The sequence below is a fragment of the Rhododendron vialii genome, chromosome 4a (genome assembly GCF_030253575.1).
Source record: "Rhododendron vialii isolate Sample 1 chromosome 4a, ASM3025357v1".
NCBI classification, from domain to species: Eukaryota; Viridiplantae; Streptophyta; class Magnoliopsida; order Ericales; family Ericaceae; genus Rhododendron; species Rhododendron vialii.
The window spans coordinates 34,841,308-34,865,182 of NC_080560.1; the positions used below are offsets into that span (position 1 = coordinate 34,841,308).

General features: G+C 37.4%; 2 protein-coding genes and 2 long non-coding RNA genes across 5 annotated transcripts; 2 read left to right on the top strand and 2 right to left on the bottom strand.

Moving 5' to 3' along the window:
* The first annotated feature begins 9,401 nt into the window (after positions 1-9,401).
* On the top strand, positions 9,402-12,492 carry LOC131323278 (uncharacterized). The gene is made up of 2 exons (XR_009199142.1): positions 9,402-9,591; positions 11,216-12,492. It is a non-coding gene; the product is annotated as an uncharacterized LOC131323278 (long non-coding RNA).
* A 1,992-nt stretch (positions 12,493-14,484) lies between these two features.
* Positions 14,485-16,328, top strand: LOC131323173 (large ribosomal subunit protein bL28c). The gene is given in 3 exon segments (XM_058354854.1): positions 14,485-14,713; positions 14,715-14,782; positions 15,995-16,328. Coding segments are annotated over 3 exon segments (456 nt in total). The 5' UTR covers positions 14,485-14,558; the 3' UTR covers positions 16,228-16,328.
* On the bottom strand, positions 14,531-15,344 carry LOC131323174 (uncharacterized). Its single transcript, XR_009199102.1, has 2 exons — positions 14,896-15,344; positions 14,531-14,819 (listed from the first exon to the last, which is right to left on the bottom strand). It is a non-coding gene; the product is annotated as an uncharacterized LOC131323174 (long non-coding RNA).
* A 1,743-nt stretch (positions 16,329-18,071) lies between the features above and the next one.
* LOC131322579 (AUGMIN subunit 1-like) lies at positions 18,072-22,322 on the bottom strand. Of its 2 annotated transcripts, none has more exons than XM_058353938.1 (7): positions 22,198-22,322; positions 20,548-20,847; positions 20,302-20,434; positions 20,057-20,191; positions 19,838-19,961; positions 18,633-18,770; positions 18,072-18,520 (listed from the first exon to the last, which is right to left on the bottom strand). In XM_058353938.1, exons 2-7 carry the CDS (start codon positions 20,804-20,806, stop codon positions 18,416-18,418), a joined length of 894 nt encoding a protein of 297 aa, XP_058209921.1. In that variant the 5' UTR covers positions 20,807-20,847; positions 22,198-22,322; the 3' UTR covers positions 18,072-18,415. The 2 variants fall into 2 exon arrangements, with proteins under 2 accessions (XP_058209921.1, XP_058209920.1); XM_058353937.1 differs by having other exon boundaries at positions 22,181-22,310.
* Positions 22,323-23,875: the final 1,553 nt, after the last annotated feature.

A 23,875-nucleotide genomic window follows, 5' to 3' on the forward strand; every position in this document is an offset into this window, starting at 1 on the left:
TAAAGACATAAATCCCTTCAATTGGATGAGGGGGTTAGAGCTGTTGGTTTTCCGTCCATGAATTGGACGGGAATTAAGGATTGGATGGAGTGGCTGACTTTTTCAAAGTTGGAGGGGGAAGTAGCTTCAATTAGCACAGTTGGAGGGAGAAGTAACTAAAATTCGAATAGTTAGAGGGAGAAGTAGATATTCAACCCAAGGCAATACGATGTCGATCTCCTTGCCTTGCTGTTAGCATTTGATAGTGACTCAGGTAGTTGGCGTTCTACTAATATGAATTTCGATAACACCAAAATGGGTCGTAGTCAATACGATGTCGGTCTCCTTGTCCTGCTGATAGGAAAATTGTTACGCATGTAGTGCGACCTGGAGGAACTACTGACTACTAGAAAAGAATAATATATGTAGGAGGCACTCCACCTATTTTCAATTATCGATCGAAAGTAACATTTACAAAATCAATAATTAGCACATTATCTGCTAAAAAATAGAAGTGTTAGACTTGTCGTCCTATGCGTACAATTACATGGGTTACCTAGCTAGCTACACGTAGGGAAAATATTAGACTTGTCTTATATCGTTCGTATAAACCACCCAAACAACGGTAGTATAATCTAGATGCTACTCAATCTGTTCCAAGCCTCCGTAAGGAACCTCACATTCTTATGCTAGAAAATAATTTTTGGAGAAACAACATGCAGAATGATTCAGAAACCGATCTAAAAAATACCAATGGTAGTTAAAAATAGACTTCAATCTATAATACTAAAGAAATTTGCTTTAGGATTAAAAAAAAAAAAAGAAATTTGCTTTACATAGATGCATCTCGAAAAATGAGAGTGATTTTGGTACTCTCCAAATTGATAACTGCACTCCCAAAGGGCACTAAATCAATTTGATGAGTGTCAAAATCAATTCCTAAATAGAATTGATTTTAGCATTCCCTTAAAGAGTGTGGTTATCAATTTTGAGAGTGCCAAAATCACTCATTTTTAGTACGGGAGACAATTGAACGAGGCCATAGGTCCAGGATCCAAAGTGAGACTGAGAAGATTTGACTATTTGTCACTCAGAAATCATACTGCTAATAGAGGACTTGACTATTTGTCACTCATAAACCCTAGCTCGTTCAATTGGTCTTCTGTATTTTTTTGATACTTGAAGAAAGTTGTTACTTTAACCTTCAAATGTGTAGATATACAGAGAGGATAGAAATTTGATGGCCGGGGCGCTAATTTTTAAAGATTTTGCTGGAGATCCTACATGACTAAACTTTCTAATTTTTAAAGATTTTGCTCTTTAACATTTATTTTCTCAGCAAAAGAAAGAATTTTAAAAATCTCTCAACGAGATCAAATTGGCATCTATCTATCTATCAATATACTATATAAATGTGTTTGAGCCCCACAAGCCTTCAAACCCCATTCCTAATTTTGTGGATTTTTTTTTTTTTTTTGAGAGAGAGAAATGTGGAGAAGTGGGAGAGAGAGAGGGTGTGAGAAAAAATTATTTTATGCCACTGGGCACCGTCACATGGTACTCCAAATTCATTTTTCATAACACGTCTTTCAGTGTATCAAATGAGACACATGTTAGCATGCATCGAACACGGAGTTAGATAAAATAGTATCAAACTATCTTTTTTTATCAACTAGCGTGTTTGCCCGTTTGATACACTGAAAATAAACCAATAGAATTTTCAGTCCCGGAAAGGAGGGAGGGCGTGGGAGTTGGCTGACATGGGTATGGACGTGGGGATAATTTCTACTAAGAATTAAGAATTGGGGGTTTGGAAAACTGGCATCACAACCGACTGACAAAATCAAAAGGTTTGTTGTTAAAAGTTTCCTTACTAGCCGAATGACAGTAAAAGAATGGACCAGTATGGTTCACGCCAAGAATCTAATTGACTTGTTTGTCCTAATTTGTTTGAACGGAATCCAAAGTACTCTTTATTTCAACCTTTTCGGCCAACCCACAAGTTCTACGGAGTATTAATCATCCCATGTGAACCAGAATATTTCTAGACCTAATAGTTAAATTATTCCATTTTTCAACCCTCTTGAGATCACAAAGCTTGGTCATGAGGAGATGCATTAATTTTCGTCTTGTTATTGGTCATTTTCACTCATCTGCTATTTAGCTTACCATACCAACTTTTCTAGATGTTTTTCAATGGTCTCTATTTTAGTTGGCGATCCTCTTGATTCTTTTTATGTGGGAGGTCAGTGTTCGAGCCCCGCTATCGTGAGCGTTTGGAGTTTAGGGCTGTGGATACTAGATAGCCTCTGAAATCTTTTATCAACTAATTTACTAACACTCTGTTAAGCCATGCTAATGTACACAATATTTGCAAAAAGAAAAAAAAGAAAAAAAAATATCTTCTAGATGTTTTTGACAAAATGGAAAACAAAGACCTTTTCTTGTAGATACGTAGTACTAATGCTATGCGAAAGACCAAAAAATCTAGTCCAAAGATCTTATCCTTCCCATTTGTATATTTTTCTTCATCTTCTGGTAGCTCGTGTTTGACTCGTACTTGGACTCTTGGCTTAGTGAGTTAGCTCGTATTTGACTCGTACTTGGACTCTATGCTTAGTGAGTTATCAAGGTCAGGAGTTCTACTTCCCCATCCTTTGAAAATAAACCCCCCTCTTGCCCAAGTTCATATTTGAATCGAATTTGCTACTCGTGAACGGTTAGGAATGACATCAGACAACTGAAAATAAGTACTTATTTTTTAAGAAGGTAATTTCAAGCTCAAAAATAATGTGTGTACGCAATAATTTTTCTAGCAATATGGATCTTGTTTGATAGGTCTTATCGAGATCTTTTATACGGTGTAAAAAAAAATTATTTACATTATTTTTGAATTTGAAAATGTGAAATAAGTACTTATTTTTTAAGAAGGTGTTCTGGAACGAGTCCGTAGTACCATGAGGAAGCAAGAAAAGAAACAAGGTTGTATGATCGAAAAAAGCAGTCCACAGAAAGATTTGGCGCGGCTCACTAAATTCTGTGGTTAATAATATTTGTAAATCGGTAGTTCCTGTTTGGAAAAGAATCAACAGAATAGCGATCGTGCGTGACAAACCAAGAAGAGATTGCTAAGAACATCTCCAATCAAGCTCTATATTGGGTCTCTATTTTAGATATCTAAATTTGGTTCTCTATGTATAGAGATGTTTCAAAGATATAAAGAATGATCTCTATTTTTTTTTTTTTTGTCTTTCTAAAATCACCACTTTACCCTTTTTATGTAGAGATAAAAATAGAGATTTAGAATTAGAATTAGAATTAGAATTGGAGTGAATAGTGAAAACCTGTAAACTTGCTTTTTAGATTAAAAAGAAGAAGTATATTTTGAGTCTCTATTTAAGAGAATTGGGTTGGATATGCTCTAAAGAAGAAGATGGAGAGTCCAACTATGTTTGGAATTGAGGGAAAATAGGAGAGAAATTTTACTATTCACAAAATTAGAATTCTTTATTTTCTCTCCAATCCAAACAATTGGAAGGATCTTTCTTTTCTTTCACTTTCCCTAAGTTCCAAACAGAGCCTCAATGTTGAGGGGGAGTGTTAAGAGTCAACACATGGATCCACAGTGGAATAATCAAGAGTGGATAACCAAAAGATGGGATAATCAAAAGTTGTCATATCGTTATTCATTTAAGAGTTTGTTAAGGTTAGCAATGTCGATGTCCACAATGGCATGATCAAATTTGGATCTCGTATGAAACTTTTCAATTTTGATATCACGGGTACCTTAGTGGTGTAAAAATTAGCGGTTATGGTTGTAGTTATTGTTTGAGCAGGTTGCTTCTTGGTTATGTTTTTGCTACTAAATGTTTTAATAAAATTGGTTGCTAAAGAGTAACTCATTTGGGAACCATATTTATTTATAGCTAAAAGAGGTTTTTATCAACAAAATATACCTTTGGGGACTAAATTGGCAAGGTCTTTAGGGACCAAATTTTTTGTCCTCAAAGCAAAAGTATTAGGGATAAATTGTGCATTTTGTCCCTAATGCTCACCCAAGTAGCAACCAATCCTAATGCTCACCCAAGTAGCAACCAATCCATTATATGGTAGCCTAAAGTGATTTTTGACTTTTCTGGACCATGAATTAGGAGCAAACCTCCCGGCCACGAAATATTGTCCCGAAATGTCTTTGCCAACCAAAATTTTAGCTTTAGCAACCAATAAGTTTGGTCCCTAAAACCATTATTTGTTGTAGTGAAAATTGAATAATTAAAACTTGCCACATCACCTTTTCAACCTATAAAATTTTTTGAAAAAAGTTATAAAAAAATTGTCTTTTTTTTATGCTGCAAATGAATGCAATAGGGAATGGAGAGGACTGTGGATAACGTTCCCACTCGATTGCTCCAAACTCCCCCATCGGATTAGATGGTGTTTTTGAAAAAAAAGACAATTTTTTGAAAATAACAGTTTTACTATTTTTGCAACAAAAACAAAAACTTCTTTTAAAAATATGAGAAAGAGAGAGAGAGCACCGGGGGGGGGGGGGGGTCAGGTGGTTGCTACTTTTGATTATTCAAGGGCCAAAATTTAATGAGTTGCTAAGAGGTTGTTAAGTTTGGTTATGCCACTGTGAGCATTTTTTTGGAAACATTGCTAACTTTAGCAACCATATGATTTTGGTTATTTCACTGTAGATGCTCTAATAGACTAAAGGTTGCTAGAAAAGTCTGGAAAGAGTGTACTAGAGAATTCTAAAATGGCAAGGAACTCTCTAGAAGGTTGAAGAATAATCTAGACGATTCTAGAATGGTCTAAAACGTTTAAGACACTTCTGGAAGGTTCTAGAAGTGAAGGAACCTAGATAATGCAGAATATTCTAGAAGATTATGGAAGACTCCACCCCATGCTAATGTTGTGTGGAGAGCTAGAATGTTGTGGAAATAAGATGAGGAAGAAAAGATATTTGGTGGGAGGAAACTAGAAGGTAAATATCGACCTTTGGATGAAAAGGATCTTACCCATCTATTAATGAGGTGGATGGCTCTATATAAAATGGGAGGACGAGGTCATTTATAAGAGTGCTCAAATGAAAGCTCACATCGAAGACCACACTGGGAGTGCACCAAATAGAGTGCAAATGAAAGCACTCTTGGAGTGCAACTAGAAGAGTGCACAAAGGAGCGCGAAATCTGTAAACTCCTTAATTTTTTGGAGCGCGATTTTCATTGTCAACTTTCTGATGGCTTCTTTGCATCCAATACCAAGCATATATTACAGAGATTCAGTCAATGACCAGAATCTAAATACAAGTGTAGAAAATTAGAGGCCGGTCCTCCTTTTTAGGTTCTGTCGGATCCTAACCCTAATATATTTTATCGAAGCTAGATGGCTTGGTTTCGCTGCGTGATTGACGTTTTTGCCCCAAATGTCAACAAACGAAATAAAACCATGATTCCTCGAATCTTAGCAAACTATAACCCCCCCCCCCCCCCCTCGCTCTCTCTCCCCATTGTTTCCACCTCCATCATCATTTCCACATGTACAGATTCTCAATCTTCTCCAACTACGATTCTCTCTCTACATCTCGCTTCCTCAACTTTGGGTGCAAACAAGAGCTTGCTCGAATCCTTCGCCGTCGACCTCGACCAGTCCTCCCTGCTATTCAATTTGGCATCTCCTCCTCCTGCGGCGGCCATGGTGGCTTCCTTATGAGCTTTCGAACGACTGCGGCGGTGATCCTTGGACTGTTGCTCGATTGATCGGAACACGTCGTTTGGTCAGAGAAGATCTCAGGAGGCATCCTTCGCCGTCGACCTTGACCAGTCCTCCCCACTGTTCAAGTTGGCATCTCATCCTTCTGTGGTGGCCATGGCAGCTTCCCTATGAGCTCCCGAACGGCTGCGGCGGCGATCCTTGGACTGCTGCTTGATCAACCGGAACACGTCGCCGGAGCCACCATACAATGTTGTTTGGTCTGAGAAGATCTCGGGAGGCTAGTGGATGCCTGCTTCTTTTTGTTTTGCTTCTGGTAAGACATCTTTTTCCACCCATACTCGGCGTCGTCGTTATGGTTATGATGATATACGGAGTATAAATTTTGAAAAGAACTGTGTATGTACTAAAATGTATTTATGAGAAATGAAAAATTGAAATCTACCTGAATCTGTATTGATGAGCCTTGAGATCTCAGTTTCATAACGTGGTTAGGCTATTTGAACTGTGATAAGAGTATATGAATCGGTTATATGTGAATTGTGTGTGTTTTTCCTATGAGAATTGTGTATTTTTCTATGAGAATTGTGTATTGTCTATGAGAACTGTGTATTTTTTTATGAGAATTGTATTTTTTGTGAGAACTATATATTTTCTTTGAGAATTGTGTATTGTCCATGAGAACTGTGTATTTTTCTATGAGAATTATGTATTGTCCACGAGAACTGACTATGAGAACAGGTAGTTCTCGTAGAATTGATAATGAGAATTGTGTATTTTTCTATTAGAACTATGTATTGTCCATGAGAACTAAGTACGAGAGCTGGCTATTCTTATAGAACTGACTATGAGAATTGACAGTTCACATAGCCAAAAGTATTTTTGTCCGGAACTTGTGAAGGTACAAAATGGACAATTGAAATATTGCTGTAGTGGCCTTGGAAATGGGACTCGGACCATTCCAGAGCCAGGTACCATTGGACGTGTCACCCATTGGGTTTACCATGGAGCACAGCTCCATCCGGTGTTCTGATGTCTCGGAGTCCTGTTGTTATATCGCTTGGTTACACCGGGCGGGACTGGATCCGTGATGCCCAAACAAAAATGGAAGTAAGGACTTTTCCTCGTGCACTCAAGCCCCTGAGCCATGTATGTCATCATGACGTAGGCCGAGGCGGTTTTAGCACATGAATTATTATTATGGCCAGCTCAGGCTATGTGCTCCGTAACCACCTTCTTCGGTGCGTCATTTGTGATATCACCCGAGGCGGTTACCCAAGCGTACCCTCCATGCGCTTATTTAGGGATCAAGTCAAGCGAGATCTATAAAAGGGAAGAGAAATCAACCTAAAGAGGTATACCATTTCACCCTAACCCTAGACTTACCTTACCCTTCCTAGATCTAACTTTGATTGTTGGAAGATCATTGGGCTGCCACCAACCCTAGTGACTTGTTGCAGGTGAGGCAGAGGGTGAGTGGAGCTGCACAGAGGAAACCAGAAGACGATCTAAACCTACATATCCATAAACCGAAAACGCAATAGCCATAAAATATTTTCTTTTTCTTTTTGTGTTCTTTTTTTTTCATAATTGTGTCATTGCTTGCACTAGGGCCGGCCCTGGGGTGGTGCTGGAGGTGCGACCGCTTTAGGCCTCCGGAATTTAAGCAAAAACTAGGACCTCATTATCCATTTATAATATCTTACATAATATATATAGATTGTTCCGCGCTCTAGTTTGTATTTTGCTCTGGCAAAGTTGGTTAACGTAGGGGTTTTAGTTCCCCGTCTCCCTGGTTCAACTCCCAGGAGCAAGTGATTTTTTGCAAACTGGAGTAATTTTTTTTCTTATTCGCATGTCTTTTGCAAAATTGAGTAATTTTTTTTTCTTATTTGCATGTTGGATATTAACTCTTGAATCTCTTGTATTAAAATTTAGTTACGCTTTAGTAGTTGTTTATTTTAATTTCCCTTTAAATTTCATATCAAATTCACAAATAAAACACTATTGAATAAAAATAAACAAAAAATAAGTTATTTTTACTCAACAAACATTGACAAAAAAAATGTCATAAATAATTATAAAGTTGTTAAAAATAGAATTCGTACAATTAAAATTAATAACACAATTAGCTAGAGAAAATATTGAGCAGTACTTCCTTAGGTTTGAGTTAACTCCATCTAATGCTATGAAAAAATTTAAAATTTATTTTATGAAACTGAAATATCATGTTTAATCTTTTTACTTTATATTAGTCCACCTATATTGAATTTTTTTTAAAAGAACCAAGGCCTCATTCTAAAATTTGCTTTAGGCCTCCAAATTTTCAGGGCTGACCCTAGCTTGCACGGTTGATCTAATGGTGATTGTAGCGAACTTCAACTCTTAAACATCTTTTTTTGATATTTGAACTTCGATTCTCAATCAAGATTTTTTCTAGTGATTCTTTGAACAAACAATACTTCATTGAATTCGCCACTCTAGAGTGATCTTGCTTGTGGCCAAGGACTGAGAAAACTGAGGCCGATTATTGAATTCTGCAAAATGACAGTGCTAAGCTATGTGTACGAAGCACCAATTAAATTATCTGAGGACAAAATCTGAACAAATAAATACTTCCTCCTTCTCTATTTTTCTTCTTCTCTCGTTCCATTCTAACCGGATAGTAAATTGATTATATTTTTCAATTGGTAACACATTTTGTATGCAATATTGATCTTACTTGATAACTCTCGATCAGTACTGTTAAACAAAATTTTCAAAATTACTTAAACCCTCGTACATTATAAGATATAATCAATTGAAAAATAACATAAACTCTCAAAAAAAAGACTAAAAATTTGGGACGGAGGGAGTAATTCAATTGTCACTCTGAAGATTTACAGAAGACTTCTTATCCCAAAACATGACATTTCTTTTTGCGGCGGCCCAAAATTGGACTACGAATACTCTGACCTATGATGGGCTAAGCTTGGGCCCCCAAAAGCCCCAGTCATGTTAACCACATACACAGATAAAGCCATTTCGGGTCCAACAATCCGAACTGCTTATTTTTTGGAAAAATGATGGTCAATGACGTATTTTAATAATTAATATCTGTCAAAAATATTTTCAACATTAACAAATGTTCTTACCATGTCATTGACTAGTATTAATTATCAAAACACGTCCAGAGCCGTCATTTCCCCCTCTCTTTTTTTAAAGAAATAATCATTTAAGAGTTCTTATAATAAATAAGCTCAATCCCATAAGACCATGATCGAAATCTCAACCTAGCAAGTTGTTCGGATAGACATGATTGCACAAACCTCAATTGTCTTTTGTTCAAAAAATCGATTATGTTCAGATGACAACTATCGAGGGACCCAAATAGTAACCTTTACTATAATTTATTCGAAAACTAAATATGAACAATCATAATTTGTTTGGAAACTAAAAAACGAACTTTCTAGATTTGATCGGCAACTAAAAATTTCTAATGCTTGAGTTTTGGACAGTCCTGTATATCCGAAGGGCCATTAAAGGAAGATCTTGTGTCGGTGAGTAGGGCTGCAAAAAAAATCGGTAAATCGCAAAATCAGTCAGACCCACCCTTACTGATTCGTACCTACGGAATTTTGTCCAATGTCTAGCCGTCAAGCGTCAAATGATAAATTTGGTTGCTGGGCATGTGTACTGAGAAAAAACGGAGTGCGAATAGAAACTCCCAGCTTCACTTAAGTATCATTTTTTTTTTTTTGACCAATAAAGCCTAGGAGAACAATTCAAATACCCTCTCTATCCCTCAAAACCCTCACCTCTCTGCTATTTATACATGCGCGTAGAACCATGGCCGCCACAAAAACCCTCGTCTCTCCCAAGTCTCAACCACACATGTCCTCACCTGTCACATAGGTATGGTCGTACACTGAGAATTTCTTCTTTTCCTTTCTTCTAGTGATTTTGGACATGGGTTCCAAAAATTTGCAGGAAATCTTGAATAAGCTTGGAGTACCCAGCTACTCCAATTCCTTGATTTTTTTTATTTTTTTTCCAGTTTCTTTCTTCTTCTAGATTCTTATGCAGATCGAAATCTGGTTAAGAATTCAATGAATAAATTGTTCCTACCTTTAATTTGTTTCGCTGTTAATATCACTCTCACTTTGATCACACGAAGATATGAAAATATTGCTCAAAGTCGTCTATACATACCTGTATGTAAAGTGTGTGGACGAGATATTCTCTTTCTGTCTCCATGCCCTTCCCGGTGGTGAACAGGAAGCAAGAACGCCCTTGCGGCCTCGCCCCGGGGGTGCGTTAAACTGTACATAAATCCGGGCATGAAAAGCATAGTGCATTGTGCAGAGTGTGAAGTACAAGTGAACAAAACAAATGGACTTGTAGAGAGTTTTCTATGTTTTTTTGTATTTAATTTGTTGGTCTATTTATAAGATCCAGTCCATCTTGGCAAAGCTTAAGAGCCTTTGATAGGCAATGTTAAGTTTTGAATGCTAATGGACTTAGATCAATTGTCTCTCCTTCCTGTTCTGGGCTTCTTTTACACTGTGAAGTTGCAGGTCATTGGAGAGGAGACATGAAACTGGTAGTCTCTTTATCTCATAATTCGTAAAATTGGTTGGGTGGTTTTTTATAGTGCATTTAAGTTGTGAATTTATTGTGATAGAATCCAAAACACTGGCTGGAGAATGTATCTGTCAAAAAAGAAAGTGCAGTTCACATAGATTTCTTTTTGTTCTATCTTTATGTACATGTATCGATGTATGTATAAGCATATCCTTGGAATTGTATCTTTAGTTGCCTTTGGGATTTCATAGAGATTCAGTGTATGCATCAGAGGAAAGTAGGTTTAAAGAAGAGTGAAGTTAGGATTTTTAGTTGCAAGTGGAGTGGTAGCCAAGTGGTAGGCACCATGTACTCTCATGCATTTGACACATATGACTCCAAACCTAACAATGCTGACTTTCATTGGGGGAAAAAAAGAAGAAGGTTCTTAGTAAGTTTACTATAATGAATGTACTGCAAATTGTTTATAGATGATATCATTGCTTTCCTTTCTCATTTTGTTTACTATAAATTTCCATTTGAATGATCCAGTCCATCTTGGCAAAGCTTAAGAACTTATGATAGGCAATGTTAAGCTTTGAATGCTAATGGACTTAGACCAATTGTCTCTCCTCCCTGTTCTGTGCTTCTTTTACACAATGAAGTTGCAGGTCAGTGGAGAGGGTACATGAAACTAATTGCCTTTATATCATAATTTGATTAGTCGTTTGTAGAATACATCAACAAGACATTATATCAGAACAATCTACATCTCTCACCAGGTTTTGTGTGTGTGTGTGTGAATGCTACTATAAGTTAAGTTTTTTTTGTAAACTCTAATACTTTTTTTCCAGTAAATAACTCTAGTACTTGTTACTATACATGTCTGCTTTTTTTTTTGACTGACATTGTGCTATCTTCTCTATGTCATTGTCTCTATGATTGTCATATTTGATTTTCTTTCAATTTCATGCAGGATGAATACCGCAGATAACCGGCCTGGACAACATCACACCATCCTCAAAAAATCTAAAATGCAAGAAGAGGAAGTAATGACATCCTAACCATTGCACTGGCAGTCTGAAAATATTGGTCCAAGCACTTTCAAAGTGATAATTTAGGTAGTCTATAGTTGATACTTCTACAATGGTAATTTGGGTGAGAACCAAGGATGTCAAAAAGTGCAATTTTTTATTTTCACAATTTATTTATTTTTTACATTGTCCATGTGTTCGAAGTTATGGTAAATGTCTAATATCTTTGTTTCTTGCTGTAGAGCAAGCAATTAAAAGGGCATAGGGTTAATTAATAACGTCATTGCTTATTGCACGATGTATTAGAATAATGGTCCTAATTAACTATTTCATACGGCACCATTAGGAGAGGCCAATATGTTTGTGTCAATTGATATTGTGAAAGTAATAGATGCCCTTTTTCTTGTACCTATCCATAGAGAGATGACTATTCTAGAAGAGGCAACTGGGTGTCACATGGCATGACCCAGATATCTCAGGAGAGGCAAACTGGGTGATACTAAGATTTTTGGGCTATCATGCTACATGACACCCAACCGTCTCTTGAACAATAGAGTTCTCTCCAAGATAGGTGCAGGAAAAGACCTCAATTACCTTAACAACATCAATTGACACACGCATATTGCCCTCCCCTAGTGGTGCCATATGACGTGGTTCCTTAGGTCCATTTTCTCATGCATTGTGCCATGAGCAACAATGATATTACTATATACCATAAATCCACAACGCATGAACAATGTAAATAATAAACTTTGTGGTAATAAAATATTGCTCCTTTTGGCGTTACATGTCATCCTTGGTTCTCCTCCTATTTTCCATTACAGAAGTATCAATTTGTAGAATGCCTAGATTATCACTTCTAAAAGTGTTTGAGCCAATACTTTTAAGTTGAGCTTGCCCTCACTGCCCAAATATTAAGCTGAGCTTGCCCTTACTACCTATGCCTTTGTTGGATTGTGGGGAGCTTGTTGGAGGCACTTGGATTAAAGTTTGGGGGTTTTCTATGCTTTGGGGTTGTTTTCTCAATACCATTGCTTGATTTTTTTAACTCCTTTTTTCCATTGCCGATTTCGATGTTTTTGGTCCATAGATGTCATAGCCATTGTTTTTGTTTTTATGATACAGATTTACACATCGGATCTTCTTGATGTCCGTTGATACTATCAGCACCATGTAACAGTTTGAAATTTTAATGAAAACAATATAATTTTAATTTAATTGACATGTATTCTAATTGCTTAATTATTTAACTATGGTGTGAATAGATTAATCATGCAACAAAGTAATCTAATTATGACAAGAACACTTCAACATGACTTATTAGATTATTGGATTGGACTTCACAAGTTCTAGTGTGGCAAGCCTAACCATCTAATTATGAGCAAAGCTAACCCTTGGCTGATGTAGTCATGCACCATAGGTAAACCCTAAATGGGTACAAAATTTACTAGGTAATAGCTATGAGTGATTTATCTCTTACAAACTATTGGTAGAAGAATGGACCTATTCGTTTCTTCGAGGACCAAAACTGGAAAAACTTAGAATTATAAGGTCCTCGAACCATTTAAATAGTTATGAAGGTCAAGCAGGCATGATAAAGCAGCTAACGGCTCCATTGGTCGATAGGTAAGGTTTTGAATGATAAGGAAGAAGAGTAGATAAGAGGGATATGTTATAACGGAAAATTGGTTAAGAATGAAAGATTAACTAAGAAGTGGTTTTCGGTTGTTTAAAAGGATGGATAAGAGTGTCATAAAGAAAATCATGTAAGTTTACATAAGGGCAAATTTCACTCAGACCCCTTGAGGTATCTGACAATAACAGAAAGTACCCTTCAGTTTTCAAAAATGACAGAAACTTCTCCTATTTCACAGTTTGGGTTTCATTCCGTTAGTAAAGTGGACGGAAAATGTACAGAAAATGAAATCTTCAATTTTATTTAGTTCTACAGCTATCTTAGGGCTCTCATTGAAAGTTCTAGAGCCAAAAATTAATTATGACCATTTAGGATAAAATAATTAAAAAAATAAAATCTTCGTACCGATTCAAACAAATTAAAATTTGGAGCATTTAAAATTTTTCTCTTTATTTGATTTTAGGGCTTTCAATGAAGAGCAAATACTTAAAGTGCTCCAATTTTCAATCCATTTGAATCGGTGCGAAAATCTTATTTTTCTGATTATTTTATCCTAAAGTTCAATAATTAATTTTTAGTTCTAAGATTTTCAATGGGAGCCTTAAGATAGCCGTAGAACTAAACGAAGAGGAGATACTTAAGTGCTCCAATTTTTAATTCGTTTGAATCGGTGCAAAGATTTTTATTTTTTTATCATTTTATCCTAAATGGTTATAGTTAATTTTTGGCCCCAAGGCTTTCAATAAGAGCCCTGAGAGAGCCGTAGAACCAAATGAAGAGAAGATACTTAAGTGTTCCAATTTTTAATCCGTTTGAATCGGTGCGAAGATCTTATTTTTCTGATCATTTTATCCAAAATGGTCATAATTAATTTTTTGCTCTAGGATGTTCAATAAGAGCCCTAAGATAGCTGTAGAACTAAATAAAATTGAAATTTTCATTTTCCGTAGGTTTTCCGTCCATTTCACTAACGGAACTAACGGAATGAAACCCAAACTGTGAAATATGGGAGGTTTTTGTCATTTTTGAAAACTGAAGGGTAATTTCTGTCATTGTCAGATACCTCAGGGGTCTGAGTGAAATTTGCCCTTTACATAATTGGTCGTTTTGATAAGAAAAAGAAGTCGGAGAGGTACACATTGGTAATTAAACCCACCCAGATAAGCTTATCCGGGGGTGGGATTGGTTTCGCTAAGGTTTAACTGTCGAAAAAGGAGTTCGGGTGTAAAGGATGAACCAAACACTAAATAAGAGTGTTTTAAAATTAGTTTATCCTCGTAAGACCCTTATCCTTTCCGCTCAAAAGATTGCAAGTTTGATCCACAAAACGCTCAACGTTTCAAACATTTGGACTAATGAACATTTGTTCGGTTGTTAACTTTAAAAATTTTAAAATTAACCGATGTACACGCTAGTTAGCTTAGATACATTCAGTTATAAAGAAAGAAACAACACATTAAATTCTGGGACCTATTTATTTCAATGACTTGAGTACAGAATTGGAAAAAAATCCAGTAAATACTCCAAGTGTTACGATACCATTTATTCCCTAAAAAATCCAGTAAATCATTTTCAAGGAAGCCGATAAGAGAGAGAGAGAGAGAGAGAGAGAGAGAGAGAGAGAGAGAGAGAGAGAGAGAGAAGGAACGATGGCCGTAGTTACAGCATCATCATCCTGTTCAGGACTGTGGGTGGGCCACTCCTCCACTCTACGCTTCTCCAGACCACCGGTGTTCGGAACCAAGGCCGGTTCCCAGCTAGGGTTTCTCTCGTCCCAGTTCAGTGGCATCTCAATTTCCTACCCCAACAACATTGTCTTTGCCCAAACCCATCTCTGCACCCGTCGTCTACCGCCCTTTTCGGCCCATCGCCCGTAATCTCTCTCTCTCTCTCTCTCTCTCTCTCTCTCTCTCTCTCTCTATATATATATATATATATATATATATATATATATATATATATATATATATATATATATATATAGACACACACACACACACACACACAGCGTATATGCATATGTATTCGTATGTATTCACAGTAGTGGAGCGAGGAATCGAAGTCAGATGGGGCCAAACTAAGAAAGAAATGTTTTTTCGATGATTTTTCAAGAGTAAATCTAGTCACTCGAGTTTTTATGGAATTAAATTGAAGAATTTGCCGAAAACATTCCATACTAGTTTTGAATGATAGTTTTTGGTAAAGTGTGAGCCATCCTTAAAATTGACGTTCGCACTATAAAACTTCAAAAACTCACAATCAAGCGGTGGACTTCAAACGTTTCTAGGATCTTTTAATACGCAAGTCTGGAACAATGAGCTCAAGAACCTTCAAAGGGTCCCTAGGGACTCCTATAGTGGCTGCAATTCTTGCTGAATGCCTTAACCATCTTACACAAGTATTAAAAGCTTTAAAATTCCTCCGTTCGAAGTTGTTCGTTGTGGATGACATTTTCTTGCTGAACGAATGGCTTTAGTGATTCACATTTCGCGCTACTTTGACAATCAGATTTGTTGATGTTTTGAGATTGCTTGAGTAGATTCTAATTACAATGATTAGGTTTAGGAACCGTATTAGGTCATCTAGATAACAAGGATAAGAATTAGGCAGAGGTCTGAGAATAATTAATTTCTTTTGTTATTGCTATTCCTGTAGCAAATAATAAAGGAGATGATGATACTCTCCAGTTTCCATCTTGAAACTTGATGTATGGGTTCTCATTTTTATTTAATTATCTGGTTGATTTTTTATATTTCATTTTCTGCTTTATTTGGTGGGATAGGGTTCAGAACCATGTAAGGTCAGCATTGTGATTTCTGAAACAAGCATTATTTTTTATACACGGGGAGCCTTGGGCACTCTGTATTTGAGTTACGATTTTATTCTCATTGTTTTTAATTATAGAGGATAACTTATCAATTAGAAACACAAGCGCTGTGTTTCTTTGAAAAACCTGTAATGATAACTTGCAACAGCAATGGCCAGCTTGTTGCTTATTTGTTTACAATCGATTTAGTCATTTGTTCAATAAATGCGGCCTTTGTTGCAAGTGTAAGTTGATTACTTCAGTACAATTGATTTTCAGGTAGAGTATGTCCTTTCACCGGGAAGAAAACCAACAGAGCAAACAACGTTTCTCACTCAAACACCAAGACGAAAAAGTTGCAGTATGTGAATCTGCAGTATAAAAGGATCTGGTGGGAGGGAGGGAAACGCTGGGTCAAACTGCGGTTGTCGACCAAGGCATTGAAGACCATAGAGAAGAATGGACTGGATGCTGTTGCTAAGAAAGCTGGGATCGATCTAAGAAAGAAATGACGGAGAGTGTGTTTATTTGTTTTGCCGAATTCTGTTGGTAGAAGAAAGCACCACCCGTTGAATTCATCTTTTTCAGTGAATGAAAAGCCCTGTTAATGGTATCTTCTTTCTGTTGTTTCTTTTCTGGATGCACGCAATTTCAATTAATTCTTCAACTAATTCTACTATGCAATTTATGAGAGAAGAGGGAGGGTCCAATTTTGATGGACTTTTGGCTTAGTTTTTGGCGAATGGTGAGCCAGGGGTCTTGGATTTTCAATATATATATGGCCGATTTGTAAATTGAGCCAGAGTTTCATCCTAACACTATTTAGACCGGTGGAGGACCGATGGAAGAAGACGGAAGTTTTTGCTTTTCTGTTCCTGGGACTTAGATGATGCTCTGGCTAGTCGGACAGGGATGTGGTTTCAAGCTTATTTTCATTTTTCTGTTCCCCAAGCGAAGTTATCCTGAACCAACGCAGGCTGAACTGCTCTCCGTGGCTGAGTTAGCAATTGGATATCCCTATTCGCGTGGATGGCATCCCGAGCTAACTGATTCACACATTCATTTCCTTCGCGCCAAACATATTACACACACACTCCCATCCTCTGCCAATTAAGGTCTAATTAGGTTGCAGCTAAAATGAAAAGCTATCGGCTCCTGAATCAACTGCATAGCATCTTGAGAATCACTCTCAACAATGATCTTTCTAAATCCTTGATCCCATGCCACTTTCATGCCTGTATAAACAGCCCAAATCTCAGCATGGAGGGCAGCAGCATCACCTATACTTTCGCATGAAACCAAAATCCATTTGAATCTCTAATCAAGCCATCATTCCAGCTGATCCCGGGTCTCCTAGGGAAGATCCAGTCTTAATCTTATTTTGAATTCCGTATTCAGTACATTTATTCTGTATATCTATTAGTTATGTAAGCACCCTAAGCTATTGGCTCTTTAATGAATTGTGGGTATCTGGAAGTTGTTCGTCAAATGGTACTGCTGGCAGAGCTTTCATTTTCATTAACCAAGGCTGTGTCTGAGCGCCTCACCTCCTGAGCGACTTTCCAGATTAGCAATCAAGGCAGCCTCACCTTCCAATAGGTGAGCGGACCACCTTTATAGTGCTCTTAAAGTTCCACGAGCTCAATAAATTATCAAAGGCTACTTCGACACCACCTTAGGCCAGAAGCAGCCTCTAGCTAGTTACCTCACTCGGGCCCGAAGAAAAACATGCGGTTGTTTGGAGGCTAGAGCAAAGGGTTTTTCAAGGAGGTTGAGCTCTCTCTAGGAAATAAGAAGACAGAATGCAACCATAACCAAAGAGTTGGATCTTGCCAAGTCTGCAGCTAGTCAGTCAAGTGGGCTTTCATGCCACCTAGTAATTACGTACACCAGTCGAACACTATCGGTCTTAGGCACTGCTATCCGTAGTACATCAGTCTTCTGATGTCACACACGAAACTCAGTCAGGAAATCCACCTTCTCTCTATCTGAGCAAAAGCTGTGTCAATATTTGCTGCAATCAGGGAAAAAAGGGAAATCCCGGCTGGAGTCAGCCCAAACGTAACCCGTCCAAACTCACCCAAGCCTGCCCATTTTTGCCACCTCTAAATTTTGACATCTAAGAGAGTTTCTCACCTAAATTCATATGAGGAGGAGTTGATCTAGCCAATAGGCAAAGTAAACCAATCTGGAAAAGCAAAACAAAAATATTGGATAATATGGCAATGATGTGAAACCACTTCGTGATTGTATAGCTATCATTTTGTTTGGTGCTATCGACAATCCATCAATCAGTGCCTAACACCCTCTATATATTCCTTCCCCTTCAAGTACAATCCTTATTTTCTTTCTTTTTTCTTTGCTACCGACTCTTGAAGCTTCATTGATTTACACCTTTACAAAGGATTTGTTCCACCAATTGCCCACTCTGAAGGTTTTGACATGAAGAACCACACATAAAATCATAAAACGAAGAAACAAATTTCTAAGGCGCAGAAAAGGTAGAACAATTTACTCCATCTCACATGAGCTCAAGATGTTGAATTTACAAATTTCTAAGGCGCAGAAGAGATGGAAACTGGAATTTGCTCAACAGACATAGTTAGTGGAAAGAAAATACTTGTGCAAACATATAGGCGTATATTATAAATATGGCTGGCTACACACTATGGTATGAAAAGCCCAGAGACTGGAATGTTACTATGTCGTCCCAAGAGCTGACTGCAGTACATCTTCAAGATACTTCTCGGCAGCAGCATATTCGCATTTTTTGTCCTCGATGGCTAAAACAGCCAGGGCTTTATCCTACACTCATAGAAAGAAACATCGACGATGTGTGAGACATAAAATCGGAGAGATATATGCAGCAGCCGATGCCTACAAACTACCAGACATGTGGATGAACAAAAAGAATTACTGGAGGCAAGTCTTGGTAGCTTCTCAAAGTATCAACTATGGGTGTTGTTTTCTTCTCCAACTCTGCCCTTTGCTCAGCCATTTCAACCAGAACGCGGTGACTTATCTCGGGAGTGTATCCCACACGATTGAGTAACTCCTGCACACAAAAAGAGGAAAATGAAAATATGGTAGTATGAGACATGTGCGATATGGATTCGGATGAGAATTAATGGAGTTCATGAGATCAGACTCTTAAGAGGACAGGCCAAAGTATATCAGTCAAAATGCATGGTGGAAGGAAGTCAATCAAAAAATAAAAGTACCATATACAGGCACTGCGTATGATAGTTTGTTGTCGCAAGCAACTACTTAATAAGGTAAATGACTCAAATTTGAAACTTTAGGACACATACTTTCACAGAAGCTACTAACTTTCAAACTATGGCAAAAACAGAGATATCAGTAAAACCCTACTGTGTCATTTTGCCTTTCTCAATTGTAACATATGATGGACACGGCTAGAGACCCCATTTTTGGGATGCACCATTTAAATTCATGAAGTGGACCATAAAAATTCATCACAAGGACCACAGACCACAAAACTAGCAAAACATTGATTTGACTAAATCAATTCTGGACACTCATGTTCGTAACCACAAGGTCCACAACCAAATGTGGAATTCATAACTTGGAGGACTAGCATTCATAACTTGGCGAACCAACTTACACCGCTAGCACTCAGGACTTGGGACCACAAACACCCGTATTAATCCATAACTTGAACCACCAGAATCCACCCGATACGCCCTTTTTAGGGGGGGTTTTGTTGAAGCATTTCCTAAAAGTGAAAGGTTTAGGATTTAAGGAAGTATATATCTTCATCTACAAAGTACAGAACTCAACAGGAAAGGATACATGGTTTAAAAGTCCAAAATTGTTGCAAAGAAATTTCATCCACTCTACGCCCAGCTTTACAAATAGATCCATTGGCCTCAAATGTCTATAACCTTATGGTCCATATCAATCTCATAAAATAGCATGCACATCTATAACTTGTTGCTTGCAAGTTTGTAACTCAAGTCTATTTTATGTTCCCACAATCTATTTTGTAACTCAACGAGGAAAATAAATTGAATGTGTTGTCTCTTTTTAATCTTTCCCGTGATAGAAACTTGAAATGATCAATGCGAATTTGTCAAATGTGCCCATAACAAAGGAATAAACCTTGAAGTTAGCATGTTGTTGCAGGTATTGTTGCTGTTTAGCATCCATAACCGCTAAGTTTGTCTTCCATTTTTCCATCCGAGCCTCAGAATGGGATACATGATCCTCCAGCTGTTGAAGGATTCTACCGAGAAAAAGAAATGAAGAAAGGGTAATCCCCTCCACATGTTTGAGTCATTTCATAATACAACTAGAATATGAAATTAATATGTAGCATACCTTTTGAAATAAGTCAACCTCGCTATTGCCTTTCGAGTGTGATCTAGAAGTATTTTAGACTCCCTTTGGATTCGAGTCCTCTTAGTTTCAACCTTCGTCTTTCTTAAATTTATGTCTCCAATTGCTATAAGAAAACTGAATGTCCCTCAAATAAGTGCTCAACAAGAGGGGGGGGGGGGGGGGGGGGGCGGCGGGGGGGGGGAAGAACCTTCAAAGAGAATATTCATGAAGAAATTGCAACCCACCTACTTAATTCTGTATCTCTAACGTCCAACAAATTTGCCACCTTCGCAAGAACTTGTGATACTGAAACCACGTTCGGTGGCAAAGTGTCTAGCGCCAATCCTACATTCTCCAATACTTCTCTAATCCTTGCAGCTGCATTTGTGACCGTAGATAAAAGTCACTGAATTAGAATGGAAGTACAAAAACAAGAACCATACGAGTAAGAGCAAAAAATGTCCAAACTATATGGAGATGCGGAGGATGACCTTGGGAACTATACTCAGCTGCTTTTTGATGGAGATCATTTGCAACTATCAACGCAGCTTGAGTGTTGGCTTGCAATCGGATGGCAAGATTATGCAAATGAGAAATGCTCTGAGGTGTGTACTCAAAGTCCGGAACATCTTTACCAGCGGCAACAAATATAGATTCAATCCAAGCTTTCACATCTGGAATCTGATTAATATTGAAACCCGTTTTGCCTTCAATGAGTGAAGGACTGGTTTCACAAATCATGTCGGCCATTCTTTACGCTTGGTATCTTGTTTCCGGACGCTTTATAGTCCCTGTAGGAAGAAATGAGATAGAATTCCACATAGAATTATTGCATTCGCAAACACCATGTCAAATTTCAGTATTGGAAATGATGTGAATTTAGTGGCACTAATGCTATACAAAGTACAGTTCTGTAGTAGCCTTTGCTGGCAAAAGCTTTTATTGTGGTGATATTCAGTTCCATTGGACAAGCTGCAAAGCTTGAAATTCTAAACTCCTGATAGTAATGAAGATTAAGTAATGCCAAAGTTATAACAATGTTGTTGGCATTATTTTTTATATTACTTCTTCTCAGCGTTCTAAAAGTCGGCCGACTAATCCTTGCCTAGGCACTAGGCGGTGGTCCAATGCCTAGATTAGACGGTCGACTAGTCGGCGCCTAGTCTCCACCTAGGCTCTAGGTGACCCTTTTTTGCCCGACTAGCACCTAGCGATTCTTAGAACATTCCTTCTTCTGGTAATCTCAAACCCATATGTAATCTGCCAATGAATCATGCTTCACAAGGCTCATTCTACTCTGCACAAGAGATGTAGGCATCGCATTCTAATTTCCAAAGCTCACTACTCACCCTATCCACATGTTCAAGCAACAATTTCAAGTACTTTCTCATCATGATTCAAGTACTCCTTCAGTTTTTGCTCCTCCTTTTTTGGTTTTCTTCGCATAGATGTATCCATATCGTATTAGTACCCATATATATGTGCTTCACCGATACCCGGGTATTGATGATTCAACCCTTAGTTAGATGAAATGTTCCAAATTGATGTCAAGATTGACACAATAATCTATCCTCAATCCATTTCATGTGCACTTTTGCACTGCATTCAATGGTCAACATTGAACTAAAAACTGTACATCAAGCACGGCATAGGAGAGGTACGTAACAGGCACACAACCTTACTCCGATTTTTTCATTTTTCCAAAACGAACGAAAGCTAATACATCAATTCAAATTGACGGAGATGTCAAAATAACGCCCTTTAAAATTTACTACTTCCTACTTAAAACGACATGTAATATGCGATAAGTCGATAACGGCATAGCCTAGATGTGGTTTTCTAGTGAGTCTCGGCTTATATTGAAAAAAGAGTACTAAACAAGGGCCACCACACACAAGGGCCACCACACAACAAAAGGGTTCAATTCAGCATACAAAGCTTATGTAGCCCAAGGTTGCGTTTGCAAGTCATTGGATCGAATTATTTGCTCCGGCTTCAATCTGACTCCAGCTAACGGATGGAGAGATCGATTCGCACATGATAATCCAACCAATGGAGGTGTGCGCAGACTAGCATTTTTACAAAGAAAAAACCAGTAACAGAGCTACAGCAAGATAGAGATACCTCAATATAGTACATACGTAGGAGTATTTATTTATCTGAAAGGGATGCAACATGCGATGTCGTCTAGTCCCGTTCATGCATCCTTTGGGAATCCCAAAATTTTGTTTTCATAGAATCATAGAGAGAGAGGAAGCGAAACAATGGAAAATGTTAGGTATACACCAACCACAAATCCAACCACACACCCTTCTCGCATACACGTGCGCCTCATACGTTAGACTCAGGTGATATGATTTATGATGGGGTCCACATGTATACGAGAAAGTGGTATGATTGAATATGTGATGTGTGTAAGTACGCAGCAAAGAGCATTTTTATTTTTTTTTTAAAGAGAGAGAAACGATAAGGGCATGATCTTCTGTGCCGAAAGATTTTTCGACAGTTGAATTTAGAACATAAAAAAATTTACAAAATCTAACTGTAGGAAAATTTCTCCGCACAGGGCCACAGGAGATCGGACCGGCGGACCCCGAAACGGCGGGGAGGGGAATGGGGTAGGAGTAGGACCACATTGCCAATTCCTCGAGCGAGTAATTCGGAGCAATGTGAAACAGTAAAATCGAAGATTAAAACTTACAAATAAGTTTTCTTTTCTTTCATGTTAAATATATAAATAAATAAATAAGTCTTTCTCTATTGTTGTGCAGTCACACAAAAAGTTGTTTTTTTCTCAAAATTCTGTTATTGAACCAGAAACTTCATTCACATGGAGTTTTTTTAAGTGCATGACACTTTAATTATCAAAATGTTAGAATCACTCAACGCAAAAAAAAAAAAAAAAAAAAATAGTACTCTGTCTGTTCATTTTTAAATGTCCTACTTCGTAACTCCAACTTATTAAAAAAACATCATCATTATACCTTTCACATCAACTTTTTCCTCCACTTTCCCTACTTACCCATCATCATTACACTTTTTACTCACTAACTTTTCAATATGGAATCTACTTTTAGGGACAAAATAAATAATGTACCAACTTTTACCCACTAACGTTACCAAATTGACACTTATTAAGGGACAGCCCAAAATGAAATACTGGACTATAATAAGGGGACGGAGGGAGTAATAGTTTTTCCGAATTAGCAAAGAAATGAAATTTTATTAAAGGGAAGTACTACAATACACACCCCTTATTTGGGTGTGTATCATATGCACTCTTATTAAAATACACCAAAATGTTATGAATCCCAAAATGTTATGAATCTATTGCTAAAAAGTTACGAATCATATTGTTGAAAAGTTACGAATTTTTAGTATAAAAGTTACGATACGAAATAAAATGTTATGAATGACCGGTCCTACAAGTAATTTTTTATGAGGTGACACAATATGAACCACACAATAGGTGCATATGGTACACACCTTAAAAGGGTGTGTATTGAATAGTTTCCCTTTATTTTTTAAAACACAAAAACGATGCATCGAAATCGAAAAAGGATGAAGGTTAATAGGTTAATCATTCTGTCCAACTAATCACATGTGTTTTTTTATTTTGGGGGGTATTTAGTGAAATAGAGTGGACCATTTCTAGTTGGTGAAGCCAAGTAATCTTTTTCTACTTGGTGGATCATTTCTAGTTGGTGAAGCTATGTAAGTAATTTTAACAGGTGGGAAATGAAAAATAGTTAAAATAATTGGCCCATTTTTTTTAAGGTTCTTATTTTTTAAGTATTTATTTCCCGCTTTACAAGACAG

Bases quoted from the DNA above. Each gene is read 5' to 3' on its own strand.
- LOC131322579 (XM_058353938.1), bottom strand. From the start codon at position 20,806: ATGGCCGACATGATTTGTGAAACCAGTCCTTCACTCATTGAAGGCAAA. The intron at 18,771-19,837 runs GTTTATTCCTTT...TTTTGTGTGCAG, and splicing joins AACAACATGCTAACTTCAAG to GAGTTACTCAATCGTGTGGG. The intron at 18,521-18,632 runs GTAATTCTTTTT...CTATGAGTGTAG, and splicing joins GCTACCAAGACTTGCCTCCA to GATAAAGCCCTGGCTGTTTT.